We start from the raw sequence: 25,330 nt of genomic DNA, 5'->3' as shown, positions 1-25,330 counted from the left end.
GCAGGGTTGAATGAGCCTGGCACTGCTCTCTCATTCAAACGCACCCAGCTTCCTCTGGTTTCAGTACCCACACTGGCCCAGGAATAAGCTGCAGAGTGAGCAGGAGGATATGAGGCCTCCTGAGGAGCCAGCCACCTGCCACCTGCCACTGTTCTGGCAAAGAAAGCCTCAAAGGGGCTCTACCGCCTTGGGCTGTGGTTGAGGCAGGCCCAAGAATGGGAAGGACTTCTGCAGCTGGGTACCCCGAGGCAGACATTTGTCAACCAGTTCTCTATCCACTTGGTACCCCGAAGCAGACATTTGTCAACCAGTTCTCTATCCACTTGGGCCAGCTCTCCAGAGGAAGCCAAGGGAGCTGAGGTGAGCCCCCTGCTGAGCAAATTCCTTCACAAGAGGAGGCATCACTAAAACTCAGCAGTGGTGTTTCGAAACCTTTGGTGGCCCTGGACAGTAAGTGGAGTTTCCTCCTATACACATCTATGCTGGAGTCTGTAGTGACAGCTCAGTTGGTAGGAGGGCTGCCTGGCACATACAGAGCCCTTGGCTCAGTCTTAGCACCACATCAACTAGGCACGGCAGTGATCCTGGCACTTGGGAGTGAAGGAAGAAGGATCAGAGATTCAGGGTCATCCTCAGCTACATGAGGCCATCCTGTGTCACAGGAGACCCTGTATCGAAAGTAAACAAGCATGGGGATATGTGCTTCAGCACAAGCATGAAGACGAGGTGAGATCCTGAGAACCTACACAAACGGCAAGTGACTACGGGCGCACCTGTAATTCCGGCACTGGCAAGGCAGAGACGGAGATCTCAGAAACAAGCGGCTAGCAAGACTAGCCTGGGTCAGGAGCTCTGAGTTCAACTGGGGGACCTTACCTCAAGGAACAAGGCGGAGAATGAGCAAGAAAGTCTCAATGTCCACCTGGGATCTCCACGCGTACACAAGGACATACACACATACCCACAATCCTACACACATGACACACATACCCACAATCCTACACATATGACACACATACCCACAGTCCTACACATATGACACACATACCCACAATCCTACACATATGAAACACACATACCCACAATCCTACACATATGACACACATACCCACAATCCTACACATATGACACACATACCCACAATCCTACACATATGACACACATACCCACAATCCTACACATATGACACACATACCCACAATCCTACACATATGAAACACACATACCCACAATCCTACACATATGACACACACACCCACAATCCTACACATATGAAACACACATACCCACAATCCTACACATATGACACACACACCCACAATCCTACACATATGAAACACATACCCACAATCCTACACATATGACACACACACCCACAATCCTACACATATGACACACATACCCACCATCCTACACATATGACACACATACCCACAATCCTACACATATGACACACACACCCACAATCCTACACATATGACACACATACCCACCATCCTACACATATGAAACACACATACTTACGTGCAAAGAAACAAAACAAAACAAAAAAACAAACAAAAACCAAGCAAAGAAACATGCATGGTGTACTCATGGGTACTGTTTCCATGACAGATGAAATGCTGCCCAGACTCCCTAGGCTGGGTGCCTCCACCTACAAGAACCACAGCCTTCAGGCTGTCTGGAGTGGGAGGTAGGCTGTTCATCCTGCAGGCTTGGGGCATAGAGCCCAGAAGATCTGGAGTTTTAAAAGAACCCATGGAGATGTGCAAGTTCTGCAGAAGGCTTCATTAAAAACAGGGACTGGAAAGTCATTTACAGTATGTTCAGCTACAATACACAAAATTCAGCCTTAAGACACACTACAGTTTGGGTCTGGAGTGTCTCACCAGAGCTCATGTAGAAGGCTGTATGCTCTAGGTGATGTGTGTGCCTCTAGGGTGTGGGGCCTAATGGGAGTTATGTTTTTGGTGGGTGATAGCCTCAGCTCAGAGGTCAGCAGCTAATGGCCAAGCTAGGATAGAAGGAGCTGAACATAAGCAATGTCCCGGAACATAGCAAGTCACCCAAGAGGCCACACTTTCACAGGACAGCATTAGGCAGAGAGCAGGGAAGAGCAATTAGACACCCTTCCCTGTATCCACTGCATCTGAGTGAGCGCTACTCTTTACCACCGCTAACTCAGGTTCATGCCCTTTCAGAGCAAAAAGGTCCAGACATGGCACAACCTACCACACACCTGCACTAACCTGCTGATCCATTGTCCCTGGCCTCAGCTTCCTCCCAGACCCTGACATCACCCAGCAAAAGCCCCAGCCTCTCAACTGTCTCTTGGCTTGTCTGCAGCCTATCTTTTCTGACAACAGCAAATGAAACCAACCAGGCATGTTTGAGACACTGTGTTCCCAGCAGTCTGTCAGCAGGCTTCAGAAAAAGTGAGGGCAGGCTGGAGACGGGGAGAATCTGGTTCAATTCCCTGTACCCACAGGGCAGCTCACAACTGTAACTCCAGTCTCCATGGGAACAGACACCTTCTACTGCACATAGGTGGCACACATTCATACATGTAGGCAAGACACTCTCACACACACAAGATAAACAAATGTGGTAGGAGGGGCAGACCCAAGTCTGTGACCAGGCCTCTCACCAAAGCACAGGTGTGATGGGGGGGGGGATACACCCAAGGCCATGGCAGGGCCTCTCACCAAAGCATAGGTGTGATGGGGGTGAGGATACACCCAAGGCCATGGCCGGGCCTGTCACCTGAAGCACAGGGGTGATGGGGGGGGATACACCCAAGGCCATGGCCAGGCCTCTTACCTGGAACACAGATGTGATGGGGGATACACCCAAGGCTGTGGCCAGGCCTCTCATCTGGAGCACAGGTGTGGTAGGGAGTACACCCAAAGCCATGGCCGGGCCTCTCATCTGGAGCACAGGTGTGGTAGGGAGTACACCCAAAGCCATGGCCGGGCCTCTCATCTGGAGCAAACGTGTGATGTCAAGATCACCACAGTGGTGTTCTCAGACTCCACCCACCCTTCCCTGCCTGGTTAGTATCTGTAGCCTAGAACCATGGGTTTGAACTGAGGATGTAGCTCAGAGTATCTGCCAGCATTGCATAAGCCAGGCACGGTGGTGCACAGCTATTAGTCCAGCATCTGGGAAGTGGAGGTGGCAGGATCAGAAGACCAAGGTTATCCTTGGCTCTACAGCAAGTCTGAGGACAGCCTGGGTTACCCGAGGATCTCAATAAACAAACAAATACAATGAATAGATAGACAGATAGACTGATAGATCGATCGATCGATCACAGTTTGAAGGGGCTCATCTGCCTGCAGCACCCTGAAGGGCCCACTCTGGAGCAGTGAGGCTGCTTGCCAGTCTGTCCATCTCCTTTCACACTGACTAGCCACTGGGCCTAGACTGAAGTTACCAGGAAGGCCGAGGACACAGCCAAAGACTGTGCTCCTGAGTGTTCTGGGTGTGGGTGGCCAACGGTCAACTCCTGGACACTGTGGCAGCTCAACGTGCAGGTCTAGTCACTGAAGTGCGTGGGAAGGGGTCAGAAACTGCACACGGAGCGACAGTCTAGCCATTTCCCCATTTTGCCTCTCAGTTTGTCCCAGGGAAAACACGAATTTTGCTTCATCGTCACCCACAAGGATGGGATGGAGTCTGTGTAAATACGGACTGTCCCAGGATTCATTGCCACACAAGAGTATACCTTAACGGATGCTGGTGTCAGTGAGGACCGGAACACCAGACACTCCTTGACACCCGCTGTGGATGCGCTGGAAGAGTTTCTAGGACCCCAGGTGCACACAGAGCCGGGCTAGTCATGCACAAATTCCACTGTCACGGTGTGTGCAGCACAATTAAGAGATAAACCCCATCCATATAATTTCCAATAGCAATAAAGAGAAGAGGCTTCCCACCACGGGCACTCAAGATGTCCCTCCCTCTGACACTGTTAGACTAAACGGGTCTCCACCAGGAACCTTCCCTCAGTGCTCCGTGGCAGAGAGAGCAAGCGGAGAGGACCCAGCTGCCCGCCTTCTGCGCAGGGAGCCAAACACACATCCTGCTGGGCACGCGTGCATTTCACGGGCGGGTGAAGTCGGAAAGGGGCAGGAGATGAAATGAGCGTCTCATTGGGGAATGCTGGCTCGAGGCTTACGGGCTGCAAAGCTTCCCGACCAGATGTGCAGATGGAAACCTAACCTCCTTTGATGCCTGTGTCCCCATTTTCATGCCTCTGTGAGCTAAAGGCACTTATCCCCCGCTGGCCCTGGCTCCACCCCTCACCTGGACTGTGCTGAAGGGGTGGAGGGAACTAGCATCGTTATTATGAGGGGACCTGGGTGTGGCTGAGAAGCCTCCAAAAGACCTGCAGCCTCCTCCCCTTCCTATACCCCACTGGGTGGGAGCAAAAGCTCAGAAAAGCAAAGCCTGTGCCAGTTTATAAGACAGGCCACCATCCAAGCCTTGGTGATAAAAGTTTCAAATGTCACTGAGTTACGGGTGCCTCCTTCCCCCACAAAAGCCCAGGTACAAAGTCTTCACTTTTATCTCACTCACAGGAATTGGGAGGGTGCCTTGGGACTGTGGCTCTGTCCTACCCTTCCACCTGCTCAGATGGCTTCATCCCAAGCTTCATGGAAACACATCCTGAGCCAGAAAATCATTTATATTTCCGACCTCCAAAATTTTGGCTCAGTGGCCCCATCTCCTACTGGTCCACATACCCAGGTGAAGCCCACATAGTCCCTTAGTGTTGTGGCTCTGATCAACTCCTATCCCTCGCCCAGGCTCCTGCTGAGGCTTGAAAGTTGATGCAGGGGCATGCCAACAAAGCCTGAGGGTCAAGGATGGAAGACAGAGCTACAGGGAACAGTACTGGCTGGTAGGAGAGAGGGCCAAGGAAGGCGAGTGACGGCAGCAAAACCATCATGGCCCAGCCAGCCAAGCACCTGGAACAACGGAGATGGGCAGCTGGGTAGAGAAGGGAGGAGAGATTTTGCTCCAAACCTGGGGACAGGAGGGGACAGGAGAATGTGAGGAAGGGAGACACAGGAAGTCCGTCTGGCACCTTCCCCCATAGACCTTCAAGGACCAGAGGGTCTCATGGGACAGGAGAGGGCCTGTCCCTCCTAGAGCAGATTTCTGTCCCCAGGCAACAACCCAAACCCAGAGGGGAAGAAAAGACTGCACAGGCCCCAGTGCTGTGGATCTCTGGGCTGTCTCCACCTACCACCCACTCTCTGCTCATCACTCTGGGTGGGCTAGGAACCGTGCAGAAAACCAGACTCTCTCGCCCACACTCCGCTTATAGCTCCTTAACCAATTCCCCTCACAGCTCTCATCCAGGGCTCAACAAAACAAGCCTACTACCGTTCAATTTTTGTAGACCCAACCCTTGGTCAGGTCATTCCACACTCAAGTGCAGGTGTCCCTCACACGGACCAACAGGAAAGGCAAGCCCTGCCAAGTCCCCTCCTGCAAGGTCCACTCAGCACCCACAGGAATGAACTTCACCCCTAACGCTACACCCACTGTCCTGAGAATCTAAGCAGGTCACTGCCCTCTCAGAGCCCTGTTTCCCTGCAAAAAAACAGAGAGTCTGCCCATGAGAAGCTGGTCAGATCGGTCACAAGAATGTCACGGGTCTGTTTACACCAGCCAAATAACATGGTCCCCAATATTTTAATATCCTTTTCTAAACCCGGTGTTTCCAGGCAGCTTCACATACCTGTGGGCCTCCTTAACAAGGGCTGCACCTGAGCCTTTCCAGGCACAGCTAGAAGGTGTGCCAGCACAGCTGGGACAGAGTTTCAGGCTGTTGTTTGCCAAAACCCCAGACGTCTGTTCTGGTCCCAGGAGCCAGGAATCACAGTCTGCCACGATCCGCAGCCGCCCATCCAGGAACAGTTAGGTGCAGGGGTTCATAACTGCACCGACACACACAAGTACAAGTACACCCCTGCATGAGCACACCCAAGCCCGAATGAGCACAACCATATGAGCACGCAAGTATGTCTACATGTGCACACACGCCTGTGTGAGCACACACACCTGCACTCACTCTGATGGAATCCCTTCAGTGACCCCAGCTTGAGTCCCATGAGGGATGCCCACCTGGCAAGCCCCCTTGTCTGTCAAGTGGCGCTCCATCCTCACTGGTCGAATCTCTCAGCCCAAGTCCCTAATGAGGCCATCGAAAGCAAACCCTCCTCAGCAACATTCTGTAGCCAGCACGACCAGCTACATCACATCACAAGAGCTAAGCACAGCGAACCGGAAATCCAGAACCCTGCTTGATGGTGTCCTCTCCAATTAACCCTGACTTCTAATTCTAAGCCTTGTTTCTGAATCTGAGGTGACATTTGTATAGAGACACATCTTTAAATGGCATGTTAATCCAAGCAACACCGGGGGCTTAAGCATATTTACCAAGTTGATTCCTAAGAACAATGGCATAAAAGCGATACGTAAGCTACCCGAAGACGTTTCTGCCATAGGATCCCTCTAGGGAATTTCCCCAGACCTCCTCGAGGAACCCTTGGGTGTAACATATGCAGATTCCATGAGAGCTGTGACCTCAGACTGCACATTCTCCCTTAGTTATCCTAGGTAAAACAAACAAACAAAAACAGATTGTTGATGGCTTCTGAGTAGGGTGATATTTTCTTCATGTGAGCCAACCTCTGACACCAGGGGAGGTTCCACATCCAAGGTAGTAAACACGCAACTGCAGAGTCATTCCGGATGTTCCAGATAGCACCCCCACCCCACGCCCATATACACACACACAGGCTTGGAGGCTTCTCTCTCTAGCTGTGCCCCAGAGGAGTTGATAGCGCCCTCCCTCACACCCATATACACACACAGGCTTGGAGGCTGTGTTTAGCTGTACCCCAGAGGAGCTGATAGCGGCCCCCCCCCGCACAGTGTGCCCATATACACACACAGGTTTTGGGGCTCTGTTTAGCTGTGCCCCAGAGGAGCTGATAGCACCAGATGACCTACTACAAGTCTATACTGGTACTTTTGGTTCCCAGCACTGTGGTCCCAGCAGGTTATGAGTAGGGCCAACCCCTTGGAAACATCTCCTCTGAACCCCTAGAGTCAGCCAATCATCTGCAAACCTCACCTGATCTCGACCTTTCTCACCTCCTTCCGTCGGATGACACCTCAGCTAGCTGGCTAGTTAACGTGAGAAGTCCCACAGACGAGGAGCGTGCACATAAGAAATCTCCACCAGCCATGGGGGCGTACAAGATCAAAGCCAGGTTCCTCCCGAGGCCTCTCCCCTTGCCCTGTGGACCATCTTCTCCACGTAGTCACAGGTCCTCATCCCTTTGTGTGTCTGCGTCCTAATCCCCTCTTTTTTCAAGGACACCAGTCAGACCAGACCAGGGCCCACCCTAAGGACGCCAATTAAACTTCATCACTTTCTCTCAAGACCCTGTCTCTAAATAAAGGCAGTTGGAATTAAGATTTCAATGCATGAATTTAGGCACGGGGGGGGGGGGGGGAGCACAGACACACACAGTTCAGCCCTGAATGGACAAGAGGTGACCATCAGCAGGCCAAATGTTGAGGACAGAATTACAAACAGGTCTTGGGCAGAGCCATCGACCTAAGGCCTCTGTGCTTCAGCACTGACTCCACCCTGGTTTCCATGTCAGTCTCCAGGCTCTGAGGACGCTGCACCTCTGTGCATCCCTTCTGCCTGCGTCCCCTCCCTGTGGCCGGCACTGTCACAGCCTGCAGGATGGCAGACTCCGTTTCAGGCCTGCAAACAGCTTCTCCGCACAGAAGACGCCGAAGCTCAAGGTGAGCAGGACACGTGGATCCTTCCACTCTCTGATGTGAAGCTCAGCCAACAGGTTAAAAAGGCTGACCCAGGAGCCCAGTGGAACCAACGAAAATCAAAAGGCTCTTTCAAAGTCAAGTCCTGTTACTTAGCAACCTGACAGGTTACTATGGTGGCATGTGTAATGAACAAGGACTTGCCAGGAAGAGGAACCAGATTTAGCAAATCAAAGTGAGAGCTCTCAGTTCGATTTAAATATCCAATAAACAGTATACGTTTTCCTATGTAAGTGTGCCCCTGAGGACGATCTGAGATGAGCTTACACTGAGAGGTTGTTTATACCACTGGGTGAGTCAGACTAGGGCCACTCAGAGTCTAAACACATGCTCATCTAGACCCAGCTTCCTCCAGTCTTCTTGTGGAGCTCGTGATGGTGAACACTGTCAAACTGACAAGATCTAAATCTCCTAGAAGACAATCCCCTGGTCATTAAAATGACGTTTTACATCTATGAAGGACTACATCTCCAAAACAGGAGCTACAAGAAAGCCCTTCTTTGCTCGAGCTGTTTTTCATCCGTCTGTCTCTGTCACCGCAATGCAGGGCCACACCTCCCCACTCCACAAAGGAACACCATGACGGCCCACGTCTCATCCACGCACTCCACCACCATGGACCACACGTGCTACACTTCTGATCTGGTCCACAGACGGACACAATCAACACTGTCAACAGTAGCAGTTATGCGGCAAGTGCAGGGCCAGGTGACTGGACAGTCTCCAGAAGATGCTGTTGATGGCATCTGCAACCTCTGCTAAATCCAAATCTTGCCAAGATGGTAGGTACTATGTCTTTGCCCATAGCGCCGGCGATCCCTCTTTTACTCATTTCTCAAGGTCAATTTCTCAACCCATCAAGGCACTGGAATTCAAACTATACCCAGAAACAATCACTCCTACCCACAGTCTCTTCCCAGGTTACAAGTGTCTAATCACTCAGGCCCAGCGGCATCTTCTCAACGCAGCACGTGTCTTCAAAAGCCACGCTAGGCCCCATACGCCTCTGTTAAAGGGCACCAGAGACTCGACATCATACCCTGTAAGTCAGGCTCTGCAAGACCACTTCACACCTCCCCTTCCTTAATCTCCTGACCCCCCTCTTCTATGTCTCCACTTCCTGGTTTGCTCCTCACCCCTCTGGGGGCCTTACTGCACTAAGCTTGCAGGCCAGGCCTCATGAAGGACTTCATCTGCCTGTGTGGGTGCAACACCCACTTCCTGCACGGACACTTGGCCAACTTCCCTACCACCCGTGAGCGTGTTCTTCTCAGGGAAGCCTGCCCGTCCTGTTTGTCACTCTGAGACCCTGAGTCCTGCCCATGGCTTCCTTTGTAACATTTCTTCTAGCATGCCATCGGTGTGTCATGTTTCCTGCTGGTTATGATCCCATTACTGAGCACAGGCCTCATCCAGGCAGCCTCGGCTCTGCTCACAAGAGTCTCCCAAGAGCCTGGATCAGAACTTGAAATGTAATGTGCTTCTAAGCGAGACCGCACAGGGACAGGGGAGCGAAGGAAAAAGCCAGCTGCTTCCGGGGCACCCAAGTGCCAGGCTCAGGGATAATGATAATGCCCACACCTCCCTGGAAAGCAATATTCTCTGCTTTACCACTGAGAGGAGCAATCAGAGATGCCTAGCAGCTATAAAGTATCAGGCCATGGCTATGATCGATCAGGATCAAGACCTGTATGATTCCGCGCCACCCTGAGAAACACCCAAAGTAGGGGCCAAGGAGATGGCTCAGCAAGGAAAGGTATTTTCTACCCAGACTGATGACCTCAGTTCCATCCCTAGAGCCCACATGGTGGAAAAGCCAACTCCTTCAAGTTGTCTTCTGACCACCACACGCATGCCATAGGGTGTCTATAGTCACCACGGCGGTACCCATCTTTCCACTATGCTTGGGATAGTTTAGTATGCAGCTTTTCAGAGGTGCACAGGCTCCCCATCTGCCTTTAACAAGCAGCAGCAGGACCCAAACTAAACTCCAAAGCTGCTGCCGGAAGCAAAGTCTCGTGGGAGTAGGAAGCCAGTTCCTTACCAGACCTAGATTCCAGGAGCCTGCAGGAAGTGCTGGCTTTAAGAGTCTCAGGAGCAAAGGCAGGAAGCCTGCTTAGAAGAAACAGACCACATGCCCCAGAAGAAAGAGCAGCTGGAGGGTACAGGTGTAGCTTGAATTTTAATTAAAATAATCACAGCACCCAAAGGATTTCTTCGGCAATACATGTCTCATGACAGACACACCACAATGACACCCGATCTCCCCACTAACAGCTCCTCTAGCAAAGGTGGTCACAATGATAACTGAATGACTGACTTGGGAGATCGAGACTGCAAAGAGCAAAGCAGGGGTGGATGAAGAGAGCAGCAGAAAAGGTGGGGCCAGAGACCTCAAGGCTTCATTCGGGGATGCGGGGATGGAAGGGATAACCAAGGGGTGGCAACGAAGGCACAAGTTCTGCACAGAGGTGACAAGAAAAGACACAGGGTGACATTTCTGGATCTCAGACTAAAGGGAAACAAGACCCATACATAACTCAGGCAGAATGAACTCAAACCTAAAAGGAAAGGGATACAGTCTGGCCACGTTGAAACCAGGGCAGCTCTGGGCAGGGACAAGGACTGCACAAGGGGCCTGGGGATGCTTCCCTCTGCAAATCCACAGCTCCCAAGGTAGGAAATGCATCTTTGGAGTTGCGTGTACACCCCAGGTCCACAACTAGGGTTAACAGCAGGGAAGGTCATGGCAGCAGAAGCCATGCCTGAGAATACAAGATGAGCCAAGAGGAAACTGGCTAGCAGGGAGCCAAGAATTGGCTTGAGCAGGAGCCCACCAAAGGGGTGATTAATATCACTTAATCATGGCCTCCCACCAGTACTCCCCAGCAGTAATCCGACCTCAGTAGCACACACTAACCAGCTCACTCACACCTTCATTGCTACCTGACTGTTCACTTGCACAAACAGTTAAGCAACAGACATAACTCAGACTGAAGACATTCCCAAGATTCATGTGGAATGGAGTTCTGAAAGAATGGATATACCTGGAGCTGGCAAGATGGAAAGGGTGCTTGCCCCCGAGCCTGACATCCTGTGCTCGATCCCTGAAACCTACATGGTGGAAGAGAAGTGACTCCTGTAGTAATAAGGGCGGCGGGGCTGCGTCCCCAGCACCCCGGCTGCCTGGCTAGCTTATGCCCGAAATAACAACACACAAACTGTATTCATTTAATCACTGCTTGGCCCATTTCTATCTAGCCTCTTCTAGGCTAATTCTCACATATTAATTTAGCCCATTTCTAATCATCTGTGTAGCGCCCCTAGGTGCGCTTACCGGGAAGATTCTAGCCTATGTCCATCCTGGGTCGCGTGCGTCTGCCTGGGAGCTGGGAGCATGGCGTCTCCCTGAGGCGTCTGCTCCCGAGAGGAGAGCTGTGGAGTCTGAGCTCACTTCCTCTTCCTCCCAGCGTTCTGTTCTGTTTACTCCTCCCACCTATCTTCTAACCAATGAGGGTCAAGCAGTTTCTTTTTATTTAACCAATGACCTTCCTCCATCAGACTCCTACAGGTGGCTCTGGCCTACACACACACACACACACACACACACACACACACACACACACTACATTTATTTACTTATTTGTTTGTTTGATACAGGGTTTCTCTGTGTAGCCCTGGCTGTCCCAGAACTCTATAGATTAGGCTTGCCAAAAGTCAGAAATCCCCCTGCCTCTGCTTCCCAAGTGCTAGGACTAACAGTGTGTGCCACCGTGCCTGACTTTAAGTGGAACACAGTTTTTAAAGGAATAAATGTACTCAAAGACAAGGGAGAAGCTTTCCATAAAAACTTTCACGGCTGCTGAATTCAGAACAGAAACGAGAGTTTACCAGGTTCCTAGCATCTGCGTCCACTACATACCCCCCCAACACACACACCACACAAAAATAGAGAATCTAAAAAACATTTTACACTTGAAAGTTAGACAGTCGGGGCTGGAGAGATGGCTCAGAGGTTAAGAGCACTGGCTGCTCTTCCAGAGGTCCTGAGTTCAATTCCCAGCAACCACATGGTGGCTCACAACCATCTGTACTGAGATCTGATGCCCTCCTCTGGCATGTGGGCATATAAATAAGAAAATCTTAAAAAAAAAAAGAAAGAAAGAAAGTTAGACAGTCAATACAAGAGTATAAGAAGTATGTTGCCAAGTAACTTTAAAAAAAAAATCTGTTGACTATTGCATGTGTATGGGTTTTTGGACTGTGTACCATGTTTGTACCTGATGCTCTCAGAGGCCAATAGGAGTCAGATTCACTAGAACCAGAGTTACAAACAGATGTACGCTATCACGTGGGTGCTGGGAATCGATCCCAGGTCCTCTCGAAGGGCAGAAGTGCTCTCAACTGCTGAGCCGGCTCTCTAGCCCCAAAGCCTAGACAAATTTTATAGAGAATAATTATCCTTGGGGCTGGAGAGATGGCTCAAGAGTCAAAAGCACTTCCTGTTCTTCCAGAGGACCCAAGTTCAGTTCCCTGCACCTATGCCAAGTGGCTCTCACAAGTGCCTGTTATCCAGTTCCAAGGGGTCCAACACCCCCTTCTGGCATCTGTGGACACAGACACACAGACACACACAAACACATATATGCACACACTTTTTTAAAAAGAACACCCTTTCAGAGCTGACAGGATACAAGGCAGAAAACTAGCTCAGATGGTAATAATCTTTGTAGAACTGTTTTATATATTAAAATGCATAGAACTACACAGCCCTTAATAATTTAATGGAATTTTATAGCCATTTAATTTCATCTGGGATGTAACTATTTCAGAGAAATGTCCTATCTTGGGGAGAGCTGTGGATAGAATGTAAAATGAAATAAAAAATTAAAATTAAAAACAACAGCAGCAAAAACAAAAAAAAAAGTAGAAAAGCCCGAAGTTGAAAATTCAGGAAGAGGTCAAAATCCTTTACTACACGACTCATGGTAAACAGTCTAGACTTAAAAAGAATACACAATGTACGAAAGAAAGAAAACTCTAGAGAAAAACCATCTTCACTCTGGGAACTTACATAAATACCAAAGGAACTGACGTCAGTTTCTTACGATTCTCATCTGTGATACTGGCTGGCGTTGAGGCAGCTGGATGGCCATATGTTCAAGACCAGCCTACACCACACAGAGACCTTGTCAAAGAAGGGGAGTGGGAATAAGTCCTTGTAATTTTCATTTCTAGAGACTAAAGCCCCACTCTACATGAGGGATGCTCTGAGCGCCAGGGACAGGCCACCACGTTTGTCCACCAAGAGAGGAAGGCTCTCTGAGATCTGCTCTGACGATGACTCACTGTGACGAAGTTCTTGCTGAAAAACGTGGTACCGAGAGAAAATTTTCCCTAGGGTAATGTGCACTGTCCGTCCCTGAGCAGCAGGCATTTGGACATGCCAGCACACCGGCCTCTGCGGCCTGCTAGATTGAAGAGGCCCCAGCCTTGTTTCTGTTTTGTTGCTTCAATCCCCGTCCCTAGGAACTCTGAGAACCAAGTGATCACCCATGGGAGAGCAGGCATTCCTCACTGCACACCACTTATGTCCGCAGGAGGACACAAAGCTAGTGATTTTGTTAGCCTGAAAGGAAAGCACATTGGTCCACTGCCACATTCCCTGCTTTTCCAAGTGATCCTAGGAACAGTGCAGAAACATGAGTTAAAGCACGCGCACGCACGCGCGCATACACACACACACACACACACACACGCGACACACACATACACACAGGTGGGCCAACCCCTGAAACTTCCTCCTAAGAATGCCCAAAGAACACCCTGAGGCAGTGAGCAAGGTTCATCTCACACACACACACACACACTCACACACACACACACACACACACCACCCCCCACCCCACCCCCGGTTTTGGCAAATGAAATGACATCATCCCACCAAAACAAATCCTCACGTCTGTACCCAAGCAAACCTGCAAGCGGAACCAGCAGAGGAAGGGAAGCGCACCCCAGATGAGGGGACCTCCTTGAACCCGCTGAAAGGGAACATCTCTCTGTTTTCATGAGCTCCCAGTAGAACAGCTGCAGGCAAGATCCAGGCTCTGATGGGGTGAAAAATTATTATTCCTGCCAGGCAGTGGTGGCGCACGCCTTTAATCCCAGCACTCAGGAGGCAACGGCAGGCAGATCTCTGTGAGTTCTAGGCCAGTTTGGTCTACAAGAGCTAGCTCCAGGACAGGCTCCAAAGCTACAGAGAAACCCTGTCTCGAAAAACTGAGGGGAAAAAAAACCCATTATTATTCCTGAGCTCTGCCGTTGATCCTTTCAACACTCAACCCACGGACTTCAATGTAAATGCTTTTAAACAAAACTCCAAAAGATATTCTCTTCATCTTAGACGTTCACTTCACAGTCAGCTGCAGGCAAGACTTAAGCAAACAGTTAGCCATTTGGGTAAAATGTGTATTTGATCTATCATACGCATGTGTGAGTGTCTGTGATTACATCCATGGATGTGTGGCGTGGGAAGACTGCAGGTCACAAACCCTGCAACTGGAGGACAGAAAGCTCAAAGTTTCTGATACGGGAGGTCTTAACCTCTCAGTGCTGGGGATCAGAGCTGGTGTCTTGTACATGTTAGGGGGTGCTCTATCAGTACATTACATCCTCCCAGCCTAAAGAGCTCTTGGTTAGGGAATCAGCATATTATTTTCAAATTATTAGGGAGAAATAGTCATTTCATTATAAAGTATGGGAAGAAAAAGAGACAAATAGAATTAAGATAGGAAATAGGGACCAGATCAGTAGTGGGGTACAGGCCTAGCAGGCACAAGGCCTGGCTTCAGTCTCTGCAGAGAAAGGGGGCGGGTACAGAGGGAGAGAGATAGATATGACTCTAAATAGCAGTTAGCTGATGTTTGACAAGGGTGCCAAGACAATTCAGTGAAGACAGAGTGGTCCTGCCAGAGAGCAGTGCTGAGAAACTGAGCATCTACACCCAAAACAACAAAACAGACACCTGACGTCATTCTGAGCAAACTCAGAATGGAACGGATACACGCGTAGGAGCTAATGGGACAGCGCTGTGATGTCTTACACCAACTGTCACCCGGAGGTCCTAGAATTACCCAGCAACGGGCATGCCTGTGGAAGGTTTCCTTGCAGCGGGAAGACCCACTCTAAATGTGGTCCTGGGTTGCATGAGAAGGGAAAACCAAGCCGAGCACTTGTATTCACCACACTGCTTCCTGACTGCAGAGGCCATGTGACCAGCTGCCACGACTTCCCCACTGTGGTGGGCTGGACCCTTGAACTTTGGCCCAGACGAACCGTTCTTAAGTTGCTTTGACCAGGTCATTTCTCATAACAGCAGCATACAGAAGAGACACTTATAGGCGGAAGCACAGGGACACAGGGACTGTAGTGACCTTGTCACTACTTCCCAGACACAAAGATAGAGCAGGGAGGGGAGACACCGCCACAATGTACAGGCTCTCTGCTTTTAAGGATTCATTTGGAAGTCACTGGTTTACTAGAGGACAAGTACAGTACCAAGAATATATAAAGAACTCTTACAATTCAATCACAAAAAAGGCAAACAAGGAGACATGAGAAAGGATTGGATTAGACTCTCCAGAGGGGGCTGGGCGGGGAGGGGAATCAGTTGGTAAAGTGTTTGCCACACAAGCATATGGATCTGAGTTCAATTCCCAAAACCCCCCATGAAAAAGGCCAGACCTAGTAGTGTGTACTTGTGATCTCAGCATGGAAGAGGCAGAACTAGGAGGATCCTCAGGCTGACTGGCCAGCCCATTGAGCTGAACCAATGACATCCAGGTAAACGTGAGAGCTCTGCCTAGAAAAGATACGGTGATGAGGGACGGAGGAGGACACCCAAGGCTGACCTCTGGTTCCACATGCATTCCACAAACGGGCATGGGTACCGGAACACACATGAACATGCACACACGCACACACGCACACACACACACGCACACGCACACGCACACGCACACACACACAGAATATTCAAAAGACAATAAATGTTAAGGAGAGATGCTTGACTTCAGGTGTAGAGGCTAGCCCAAATAAGGACCTTCTTAGATCTACTCTGCCCTCAGTAGATGACTAAAATCAACCCCTAGGCCCAGTGTGAGGGGACAAGAAGAAAGCCCCTAGCAAGCCACATACTGCTCCTGAGACTTGCACACAGGGTAGCCACAATGGAAAATAGTCAGGGAGAAGCCAAAATGTTACTGTAGGAAACAGCAACTCTACCCTTGAGGCATAGACCCAGGAAGGATGAAGACTACATTCACACAAAGATGTAAGCTGTTGGCTCTTACTCCAAACTGTAGTTACAACCCAAACAAATCTCAACTAACTGATGAACAGATAATGCAGTATGAACTGAGTACCTGCAATCTGAGAGTAAGATTCAAAGTGCCCCCAAATCCAAAACCTATTTTTGAAAGGTATCATACTCAGGTGTGGTGGTACAGGTCATACTAGGGACCGAAAGTCCAGCTTAGACTACACACATATCAAGTTCCACATCATTCTGAGGTACTGAGTGTGATCCTGTCTCCCAAACCAAAACATAAAAATAAATGAAGAAACTCTAAACAAGAAACAAACTCTTAGATGTAAGGAGAATCAGAAGAGGATCCCCAGCAAAGTACCATATGACAAAGGCCGACACAGCACACCACAGCTTAGAGAGCAAAACAGAGGCCCCCGTGCCACCCACCAGTCTACCATGACCACTGTACCATACTGCCTGTTCCTAGCCATCTTCCTGGAAGGTCCCCTCCCACTCTGAGTCCCCCCACAGGTGTATGGGGTGGGGAGTCCTGTGCTCCCCAAGGTCAACTCAGAGTTCAGCTAAAGGTTACTTGAGATGTAACTATACAAACTGCAAGTTTCAAACCAATCCTCACCCAGGGTTCATTCACACAGGGAAGCTCAGTCCCCTCCCCTTCTCTCTCTCTTTCCTTTTTCAAGACAGGGTTTCTCTGTGTAACCCTGGCTGTTCCGGAGCTCACACCAAAGACCAGGCTGGACTTCAACTCAGAGATCCGCCCGTTTCTTGCCTGGGATTCAAGGCATGCACCACCATGGCCCAACTTCTTCTCTTTTTAAAAAGGTTTATTTATTTTTATTTGTATGTTTTTTGCCTGCATGTATATAAGAACACCAAGTGCATACAGTGCCCACAGAGGCTGGAAGTGGGTGTCAGACCCCTGAAGCTGGAGTTATAGACAACTGTGAGCCACTATGTAGGTGCTGGAATCAAACCTGGATCCTCTGCAAGAGGCTCTCACCCACTGTGGCCTCTCTCTTGAGACAGTTTTCAGCCCTGACTAGTTTTTACTTGTTCTTATACCATGTTCTGGAATCCCACGTAAATCTCTTTCCCCGATCACCACACACCAAGACCCATCTCTTTCTCCAACATTTGTCAGCCTCCCCTCCAGGTCCCAGGTCCCAGGAGACTGAATTTATCTCCCTGTCTCAGCAGGGCTCAAAGTGCTTGCTGAATTAATACCTCTCACATCTCACTCCCTGCTGAAGGAGAATAAACCCACTACAACAGTGGTCCCCGGCGTGTAAGTCATCCTGCCCCCAGCGCAGCGAAGTCCAGGAATGTGCCTGGGTACCACCGAGGAGAAGGGCAAAGGCAGGTGGGCCTGGGTACCACCAGGAGAGGGGCAAAGGCAGGTGGGCCTGGGTACCACCCAGGAGAGGGGCAAAGGCAGGTGGGTCTGACATGTTGCTTAATGCCATATGAAGCACAGGACAGACCCCCCACCTTCCAACGAAAAATAATCTAGTCTAAAATCTCATCAGACATGTAGACCATGGCCAGCAATCTACGCTTAGGTATTTGTGCCCAAAATAAACGGAGGAATATAGATCCTCAAAAACACAAGCAGGTAACTGCAGAGACAGTTCAGTAGTTAGGAGCACTTGCTGCTCTTCCAGAGGAGCAGAGTTCAGCTCCCAGAACCCACATCAGGTAGCTCACAGCCATCTCTAAATCCAGCTCCAGGGGATCTGACGGCGCTGGCTTCCGTGGGAACCTGCACTCGTGTGCACATGCCCACAGCAGACACACACTTACACATGATTTAAAATAATACATTTTTTAAGTTACAAGTAATTTTTTTTTTACAAAGTTGAGGCACGACATAGTACGACTTATCTTGAAAAGCATAATATAAGCAAAGTTACTCTGGATGATAAAACTCTAATGGCTGTCTCTAGAAGAGGGAGGTACTGGCTAGGAGGGGCAGGAGGATCTTTTAGGTATTGAGGTGCCCTTGACTTGTATCTGTGTGGGTGCATGTATGCGGATTCAGGACACAAGCACCCCATGTCTGTTACACCCCCTACACAGACTTCACTAAGCGCAAGACTCCCCGTAAGTGTAGGCACACCCCAAAAATTGCATGCTAGTCTGCTATCCTGAAAGGAAGACACTAATCACGCTGGAGCTGAGCATCTGTACTGATCAGCTTTCACCCCCAACCTGACACAACCTAGAGTCACGGGGAGGAAGGAACCCCCACTGAGGAACTGCCTAGCGCAGGCTGGCCTGTGGCAGCCTGTGGGGGCGTTGCCTTGGCAGCTGTCTGCCCGGAAGCCCTGTCGCCCCTTAATGATAGAGGATGACTTGGAAGTGTGAGGTGAAATATGCACGTTCTTCCCCCACACTGCTTTTCGTCAGCATTTCACCACTGCAACCGGATGAAACTGCACTAGTGCCCCCAAAGGCTTGGCTATGAAGACTTGGTCCCCAAGGCCGGCAGCCTTCACTTGTGGGTCACAAGCTGATGGCCCTTTAGTGAGGTGCTGATATGAACTCTAGAAAGTGAGACCAAAAGGAAGTAGATCAATGGAGGCCGGCCACTGAGGGATGTTTCTGGTCCCGTCCCCTCCATCTCTGTCCCCTCTCTGTATCCCAGCTGTTACTGAGATGAAATACTTTGATCCACCACCAACCAGCTCTGCCACGATGCCATGTCTCACCTCAGACCACAAGGAGTGGAGACGTCCAGGGATTGGAACCTCTGAAACTGGGAGCCAAAACACACCCTGCTTTAAATTCTTGAAGGTTATCTGTCACATGACCAAAACTTCTCGTGGAAGAGCCAGGGCACCCACTGCTGGCAAGGGTGTAAACAGGTATGCTTCTAGGAGGTTCTTTCAGAACAGGTACCAAAAGATCTAAAAATGTACAAAAATCCTTCCCCTGGACACCATTATGCTGGTTATATGTTAAGGGTCTTTATTTACCTTATAATAAATCCTTAAATAAAAGATGTGACCACAAACCAAGTTTTGAGAACACTGACTCAATCAGTGAGATGCCACATAAGCCGGAAGACCTACGTTCCATTCCTGGGTCCCACGTACTGTAAAAGCTAAGAACTGATTCCATCCAATTGTCCTTTGATCTCTAAATACACACCATGGCACACATGCCCCCCCAAACACATCACATACACACACAATAGTAATTTTTAAGGCCAAGGCTCAAGGCTAAGCAGATCATTAGAGAATTACATGTCCGTTAGAATTTACAACTTTAAAATTTAATGGAAAGTGTCCACAGGTCATTAATTGCAATCAAAACTCAGTTCACCCACCATGATGTAATCTTATATACATGACTTATGTACTGAGCATCTCAATTAGCTTCTTCCAGATAATGGAAAATCGTGGGACTAAAAAAACTTTAAAACATTTTTTATTTTTAAGAGTGAAGATGTTTATTATGATGTTAAGAAAAATATACAAGCACAGTTTTTAAAATAAAGGTGAGTTTGACACTCTTGGACAAGTGAGAACCTTCCACAGTCTCTGCCAGCATCCATAGCCACACCTGCTGGCACAGGAAGTCCTGCCTCCTGGCACAGGAAGGCCCGCCTCCTGAAAAGCAGCACTATGTTCCTAGGGATAGTAGAAATTCTTCCTGCTCTACCCTGACAAGGGTTGGTTTTAAAAAAGCACATTCACGTGTTAAATTTCCAGAACAGTAACCCCCCCCCACACACACACACTGAAAGAGCAGTTCTACATATTAACATAGAAATAAGTTAGGCACGGTAGCAGGACTGAAAGACGTTCAAGAAACAAAAGGGGTGGAACTGCCTGTCCGGAGCTGGAGGGCTGACTAGGGGATGGTGTCCTCGTGTCCACCTGGCCAAGTCTTTCCATCTGATTCCACAGCTAAGACGCTAAGGCTGTCTTCTGCAGAAACTGACAACTTCTCTACCACGGAGTCTGCGTCAACATGGCATGTGACGACACACAGACAGCAATGACTGACGTGAACTCCACCAGGATCTCCAGGTTCCCCACCTGGACACAGCCGCGGGACAGAGAGCTCCAGGTTCCCCACCTGGACACAGCCTCAGGACACAGAGCTCCAGGTTCCCCACCTGGACACAGCTGTGGGACACAGAGCTCCCAGGAAGCCAGCTGCATGGACCCTGCATGGCTGCTCAGCTGTTGGGCAGCACTGCCTGAGACTGCAGTTGCAGCTCCCTATGTCCCAGGCTCCTCCTGCTGCCACACAACCTGGCACAGAGCCAAGACAGAAGGTGCCATTCGATTCCCTGACTCCAAATAAGGGCCTCCCGCTCTCCCAGGTCAAAGACCCCACTTAACTCCAGCCTTAAAAAGAAACATTTTTCTCTTCTTACTCATTAGTTGAAAGGTTTTACTAGATCACCTTGTTATCAGAGATTCACAAACAGTGAGTGCTCAAAGGCCTATGGAGTGCTCGGCTATAAACGGGACATCTACAGCACACCCCTGCCAGAAAGGCTCGGGTAACATTGCAGAAGAGGGGGTGAGAACACGTAAGAGCCAGAGGTTTGGGAGGACTGGGGTGGTGTAGTGACCACACTACTCAGGAATCCCATAAGATCAAGATCAAGGCCCTCTACATTCCAGGATGGCTGGGGGCTGGGGCACAGCAGCCCCATCCCTAGCTACAGAGCCATTGAGAGTTGATGCCAGCTAGGGAGAGAGTTTTCTTCAGGACTGTGGTATCTGCTAGGCTGACCATGCTCCAGTGAACAGCCCCACATTCCTGCAATATACAGGCAGCATAAGTTAGACTCAGTAGGTTTTTAAAAAAAAAATGAGAGAGAGAAAAAAAAACCCACAAAGTTGGAAGGCACATGTGGGGGAGAGGGTCTAGGAAGAGCTGGAGGTGGGAACAGTATGAATATGACCAAAATACATTGCATGCATGTATGAAACTCTCAGAGAATATATATAACAAATAATTATTACAAAAGTTAAAAATAAAAGATTTTATCAATAAACCAGCAGTAAACCAGGTGTGGTGATGCACACCTTTAATCCCATCAAGCACTCGGGAGGGAGGCAGAGAGAGGCGCATCTCTGTGAGTTCAAGACCAGCCTGGTTTACAAATTAGGTTCCAGGACAACCAAAACTGCTACACAGAGAAACCTGTCTCTAAAACAACAACAGTGATGATAATAATTATAAAATAAGCCAGCAGTAAACTCTAAATTCAACAATGTTTCTTTCCAACCCCACACGCTTCTCTCATCTTCCCAAGGTCAGGCTCCTACTGGAGTGAGTCTCCTGCAGTTGTTGGCAGGGTATCATGGATGGGAGGGGACTTGTCTGTGAACTTCCCCTTCGAGCAGCCCAAGCACAGACAGTCGCCACAAAAATCCACCAAAGATAGAAGAGGAGATCCGAGACTGTAGTGCCGCCTGCTCCTCTGCCTCCTCCAAGAAGAGATCCAAGGCCTGTCAGTAGCGGAGGAAACGTGAAGGTCAGAGGCCCTGGACACAGCCCGCCTGAACTTCACACTGCTCCCAGGAGTCCTGGCACAGGGCTGGGGATGTGCACAATGGGAAGGCAGGAGGCTGACAGTTTGCAGGGCTATTTTAGGGGTTTCAGCAGCAAATCTGTGCTCCCAGAAAGCAGTTCAGTTCCTAGGAAGAATCTCCCATCAAGGGTTAAAGCGTGTCAACCAGCCTCCCAGCACTGCGTACATTTAAGTCTTCCCAAGGGAACCCACACCTCAGAGCAGAGCCCGAGAGGGGTGGAAGAGCCGCTCCCCTGCCACTGCTGGCTGTGCCTCCCCAAGCATGCTCCATCCAGCAAGCTGAAGCCATGGAAAATAGGAGTGAACAGCCTAAAGGGCCGGGATTCTCACCAGCAACCACGGGTCTCTCTCCTCCCCTTTTCTCAGCTTAGCACCAACGTCTCTCGACTGTGTGTGCAATCTCCATGGAGCCACAGATCTCCGACAGCAACTCAATGTAGAATGGGCCCAAAAGTGCCCTGCTTTCCTGCCCAAAGGCTCAGCAAACGCCTCCAGGTCATCACAGGTGCTGAGAGAGCGAACAGGTGCATTCTCCCCAAGAAAACTCTCCGCCACTCAGCCGGCAAAGGCAATGCACACCTTCCCACACACTCTCTTACACTCACAGACAGACACAATTGTTTACGATGGGGCAAGTCAGTAAGTCCTGTATTAACCTAGAGTCCCGTGCAGGCCTCACTGACTGCAGCAGCGATAGCAATTGCAAATGTTCCACTATGGAACCTGGTGACAGATCAAAGTGCCACTCTCTTCCTTTCTCCCCTCCCACCCTCCCCACCCAGTTTATCTCTTAAGAAACTGGAGGGCACAGAAGGGAGGGAGATGCAGGCAGCAGCCCTGGCGGTGTAGAGCAATTGTTGGAGTGTTCCTGATGCTGTGGGCCAGGAGCTCAACCTCTTGGCTGAGCTCTGCAGCAACTGGCCTCCTAATAAACACATCCATCTTTCTCCACGCTCCTGGGCTCCAGCGTCTGCTCAGACCACCCTGGAAATCAGCATCTGTTTGAAGCCCTGACAAATCACATCTGCATGCTGAACAAACCATCAGCTTTGCCCCTCTACCCTTTCCCATATTTCCCTTAAGGAGATGATAGCCCAAAGAGAAAATTCTAAAGTAGACTTCAGTTTAAAAGACAGGGCAACTCCTAGAGTAGAAAAACAACACTAACCACAAACACCAGCAAACAGTCGATAACGCCTTTGCCTGTGGTACCTCATTGACTCAGGCTCAGGTGCAGGATGTGAATCTAATTCCAGTGGCAGGTAACACTGGTCTTCCGAGGGGACAGTGCAATAGACAGACGAAAGGACTCTGCTTTCGAATCTTAACTTACAGGTTACTAAGACGTAAGCTACTGTGTAAACAGTCACTTTGGTGTGTTTACACTTCTCAACTCCAGAACCTTCATCATTCTTAAACTAGGCCTAACCCAGTGCAATGTCATTATTTTGCCCTGAGACCTACGAGCTTGCTGAGTCTTCCTCTGTAGACTTCTATCTTAAGTGCTACAGCATGGGATCACATGGGATCACAGCATAAAGACTGCCAAACCAGGACACTGGGCTGGTACAGTCCCCAGAGTCAGTATGGAAAACAGCTGCCCAGGACAGAAGGCTCCTAATGGCACACTGGAAAATGTAGGCTAGGATAGAAGCGTGATTTAGAGCACAGCTAGTCACAGCCAAATGGCCCCACTTTCAAATATACCCACTTAGAGCTTTGCACGGCGATGGTAAACCTCCATCCAGTCCAGCTGCAACTTTGCCCACCCACACCGCAGCCCGGGTCAACAGTCCCCATCTCTAGTTCCCCGCAGCAAGGTTCCCAGGTCCAGTCCCTGGGCCCTGCCTCCCGTCCACCTGCATGCATTCCAGCTGGGCTGGACAATAATTAGAGTGTCACACTAAGTGTACACTACCCCGGGTTAATCCAAAGTGTGTAGGGGGGGGGATCATGCAAAGGGCATTCCCGGGTGCCCATCCACACTTGGCCTAACATCCGCCTGCCTGGAGACCATGGAGTCTGAACAGCAGCACCGGAGGGAGGAGGGGGGACGACACAAACTAGAATGCAACCTCCACTTCCTCGGAAAGCAGAGGGCTGAGCTGCTGCAAAGCAGCGATGTTTTAGAATTAGACTCTGCAAAAGCCAAGAGCTTCCTGAGGACCCGGAGTGGCAGTCACTGAGCTCAACTCCAGACATCTCCAGATAACCTGGGTCCGGTCTACACACCTTAAAAGTAATCAAACGACGAGCACGCGCACTAACGCAGAGGAATCACCCTTCGCTCCTCTCAGGGAGAGATCGACTGGCACCAGAGGAAGTTTCTCATGAAAACAGATCAGTGAAGATGCTGGGGTAGCCTCGCACTGGGCTCTCACTGCGCTTCAGCTGCGACCGGCCTCACCCCTGGCACCTAGGTCCTGCGGACTGCAAATGACCCTGCCTCGGCAGTGTCAGGAAGCCCATACTTTACTGACCCCACAGGTGTGACTCCGCTAGATGACAGAAAGCCTCTGGCAAAGTGCTCGCGTGGTCTCCACCCACAAGAAACCTGGGACTACCCCCCTGGGCAGGAGGGCCATCTCCTGTTTAAATCCCTGCTCCCAAACCATCTGCTTCCAGAAAATCACAGGTGTGGGTCGGGAGTGTCTGGCGCCCGCCCGGCTCTTACTCCAGCCTTCAGGCCGCGCCCTGCGCCCCTGCATCCCAGTGTCCCCGGTCGATCCTCACCACCGGTGTCCTCGAAGCGCGGGGGCGGGCGATCCCGCAGCGCGGCGCTCCAGCCTCCACTGGCCTCATCCTCCTCCAGCTCCAACGGATCCGCGGCTTGGGGTGGCGGGGCGGTCCCCGGAGGAGCGGGGCGCTCGCGCTCATCGTCCGAGGAGGCGGCCGAGGAGGAGTGCGAGGCTGCGGAGGTGCTGTAGAAGGGGTTCCCGCCGCTGTCCGGGCCCGACTCGCCGAACACGTCGTCGGAGATGTGCAGGCTCTCGTACCGTGCGCGGGCTGCCTCCAGCAGCGCGGGAGCTCTCCTCCGCGCGCCCCCGCCGCCCTCGGCCATGGCCCCGGCCGCCGCCCGCGCGCCCACACCCCAGAGCGCCTCCCAGCCGCACACGCCGGGCCCGGGACCCCCGCCGCGGCCCGCGGCTCCCCACCAGCGCAGCCCGCAGCACAGCGCGCGCCGCCCCGCGCCCGGCCGGCCCGCCGTCTTGGCCGCTCGGGCCGCGAGCCCGGGATGCGCCTTAGAGCTCGGGCACCGCTAGCTGCGGCCGCGGCGGAGACTCAGCCACTGCCCGGCGCCGCCGCCGCCACCACCGCCGCCGCCACCACCGCCGCCGCCACCACCGCCGCCGCCGCCCCCGCCCGCTGCGTCTCCGCCGCGCCCGGCCCCGTCGCGTCCCCGTGCGCCCTCCCCACGGCAGCCGCGTTGCGCGGCCGACCTTCCCGGGCGCGAGCCGCGGACCGGGCCCGCCTCCAGCACCTCCCACCGCTGGCGAATGGAAACCGCGGGCCTCGAGGGGGCGGGGATAGTCGGACGCCCCGCCTCCTTGGGGGCGTGTCGCTCGGCC

General features: G+C 51.0%; 1 protein-coding gene across 1 annotated transcript in view; it reads right to left on the bottom strand.

Annotated features, from left to right (window-relative positions):
- Positions 1-25,088, bottom strand: part of Pgbd5 (piggyBac transposable element derived 5) — a 60,881-nt gene extending 35,793 nt beyond the window's left edge. The window contains exon 1 of the mRNA XM_041650604.1: positions 24,495-25,088. Coding sequence (XP_041506538.1) covers positions 24,495-24,822 — 328 coding nt within the window. The 5' untranslated portion in view covers positions 24,823-25,088. The remainder of the gene's footprint in view (positions 1-24,494) is intronic.
- Positions 25,089-25,330: the final 242 nt, after the last annotated feature.

The sequence above is a fragment of the Microtus oregoni genome, unplaced genomic scaffold (genome assembly GCF_018167655.1).
Source record: "Microtus oregoni isolate MIOR12 unplaced genomic scaffold, Mior012 000004F_ref0000308, whole genome shotgun sequence".
Lineage (NCBI taxonomy): Eukaryota > Metazoa > Chordata > Mammalia > Rodentia > Cricetidae > Microtus > Microtus oregoni.
Note: the sequence above shows the minus strand (reverse complement) of the source record. Positions and strands in the feature narration are given on the sequence as shown.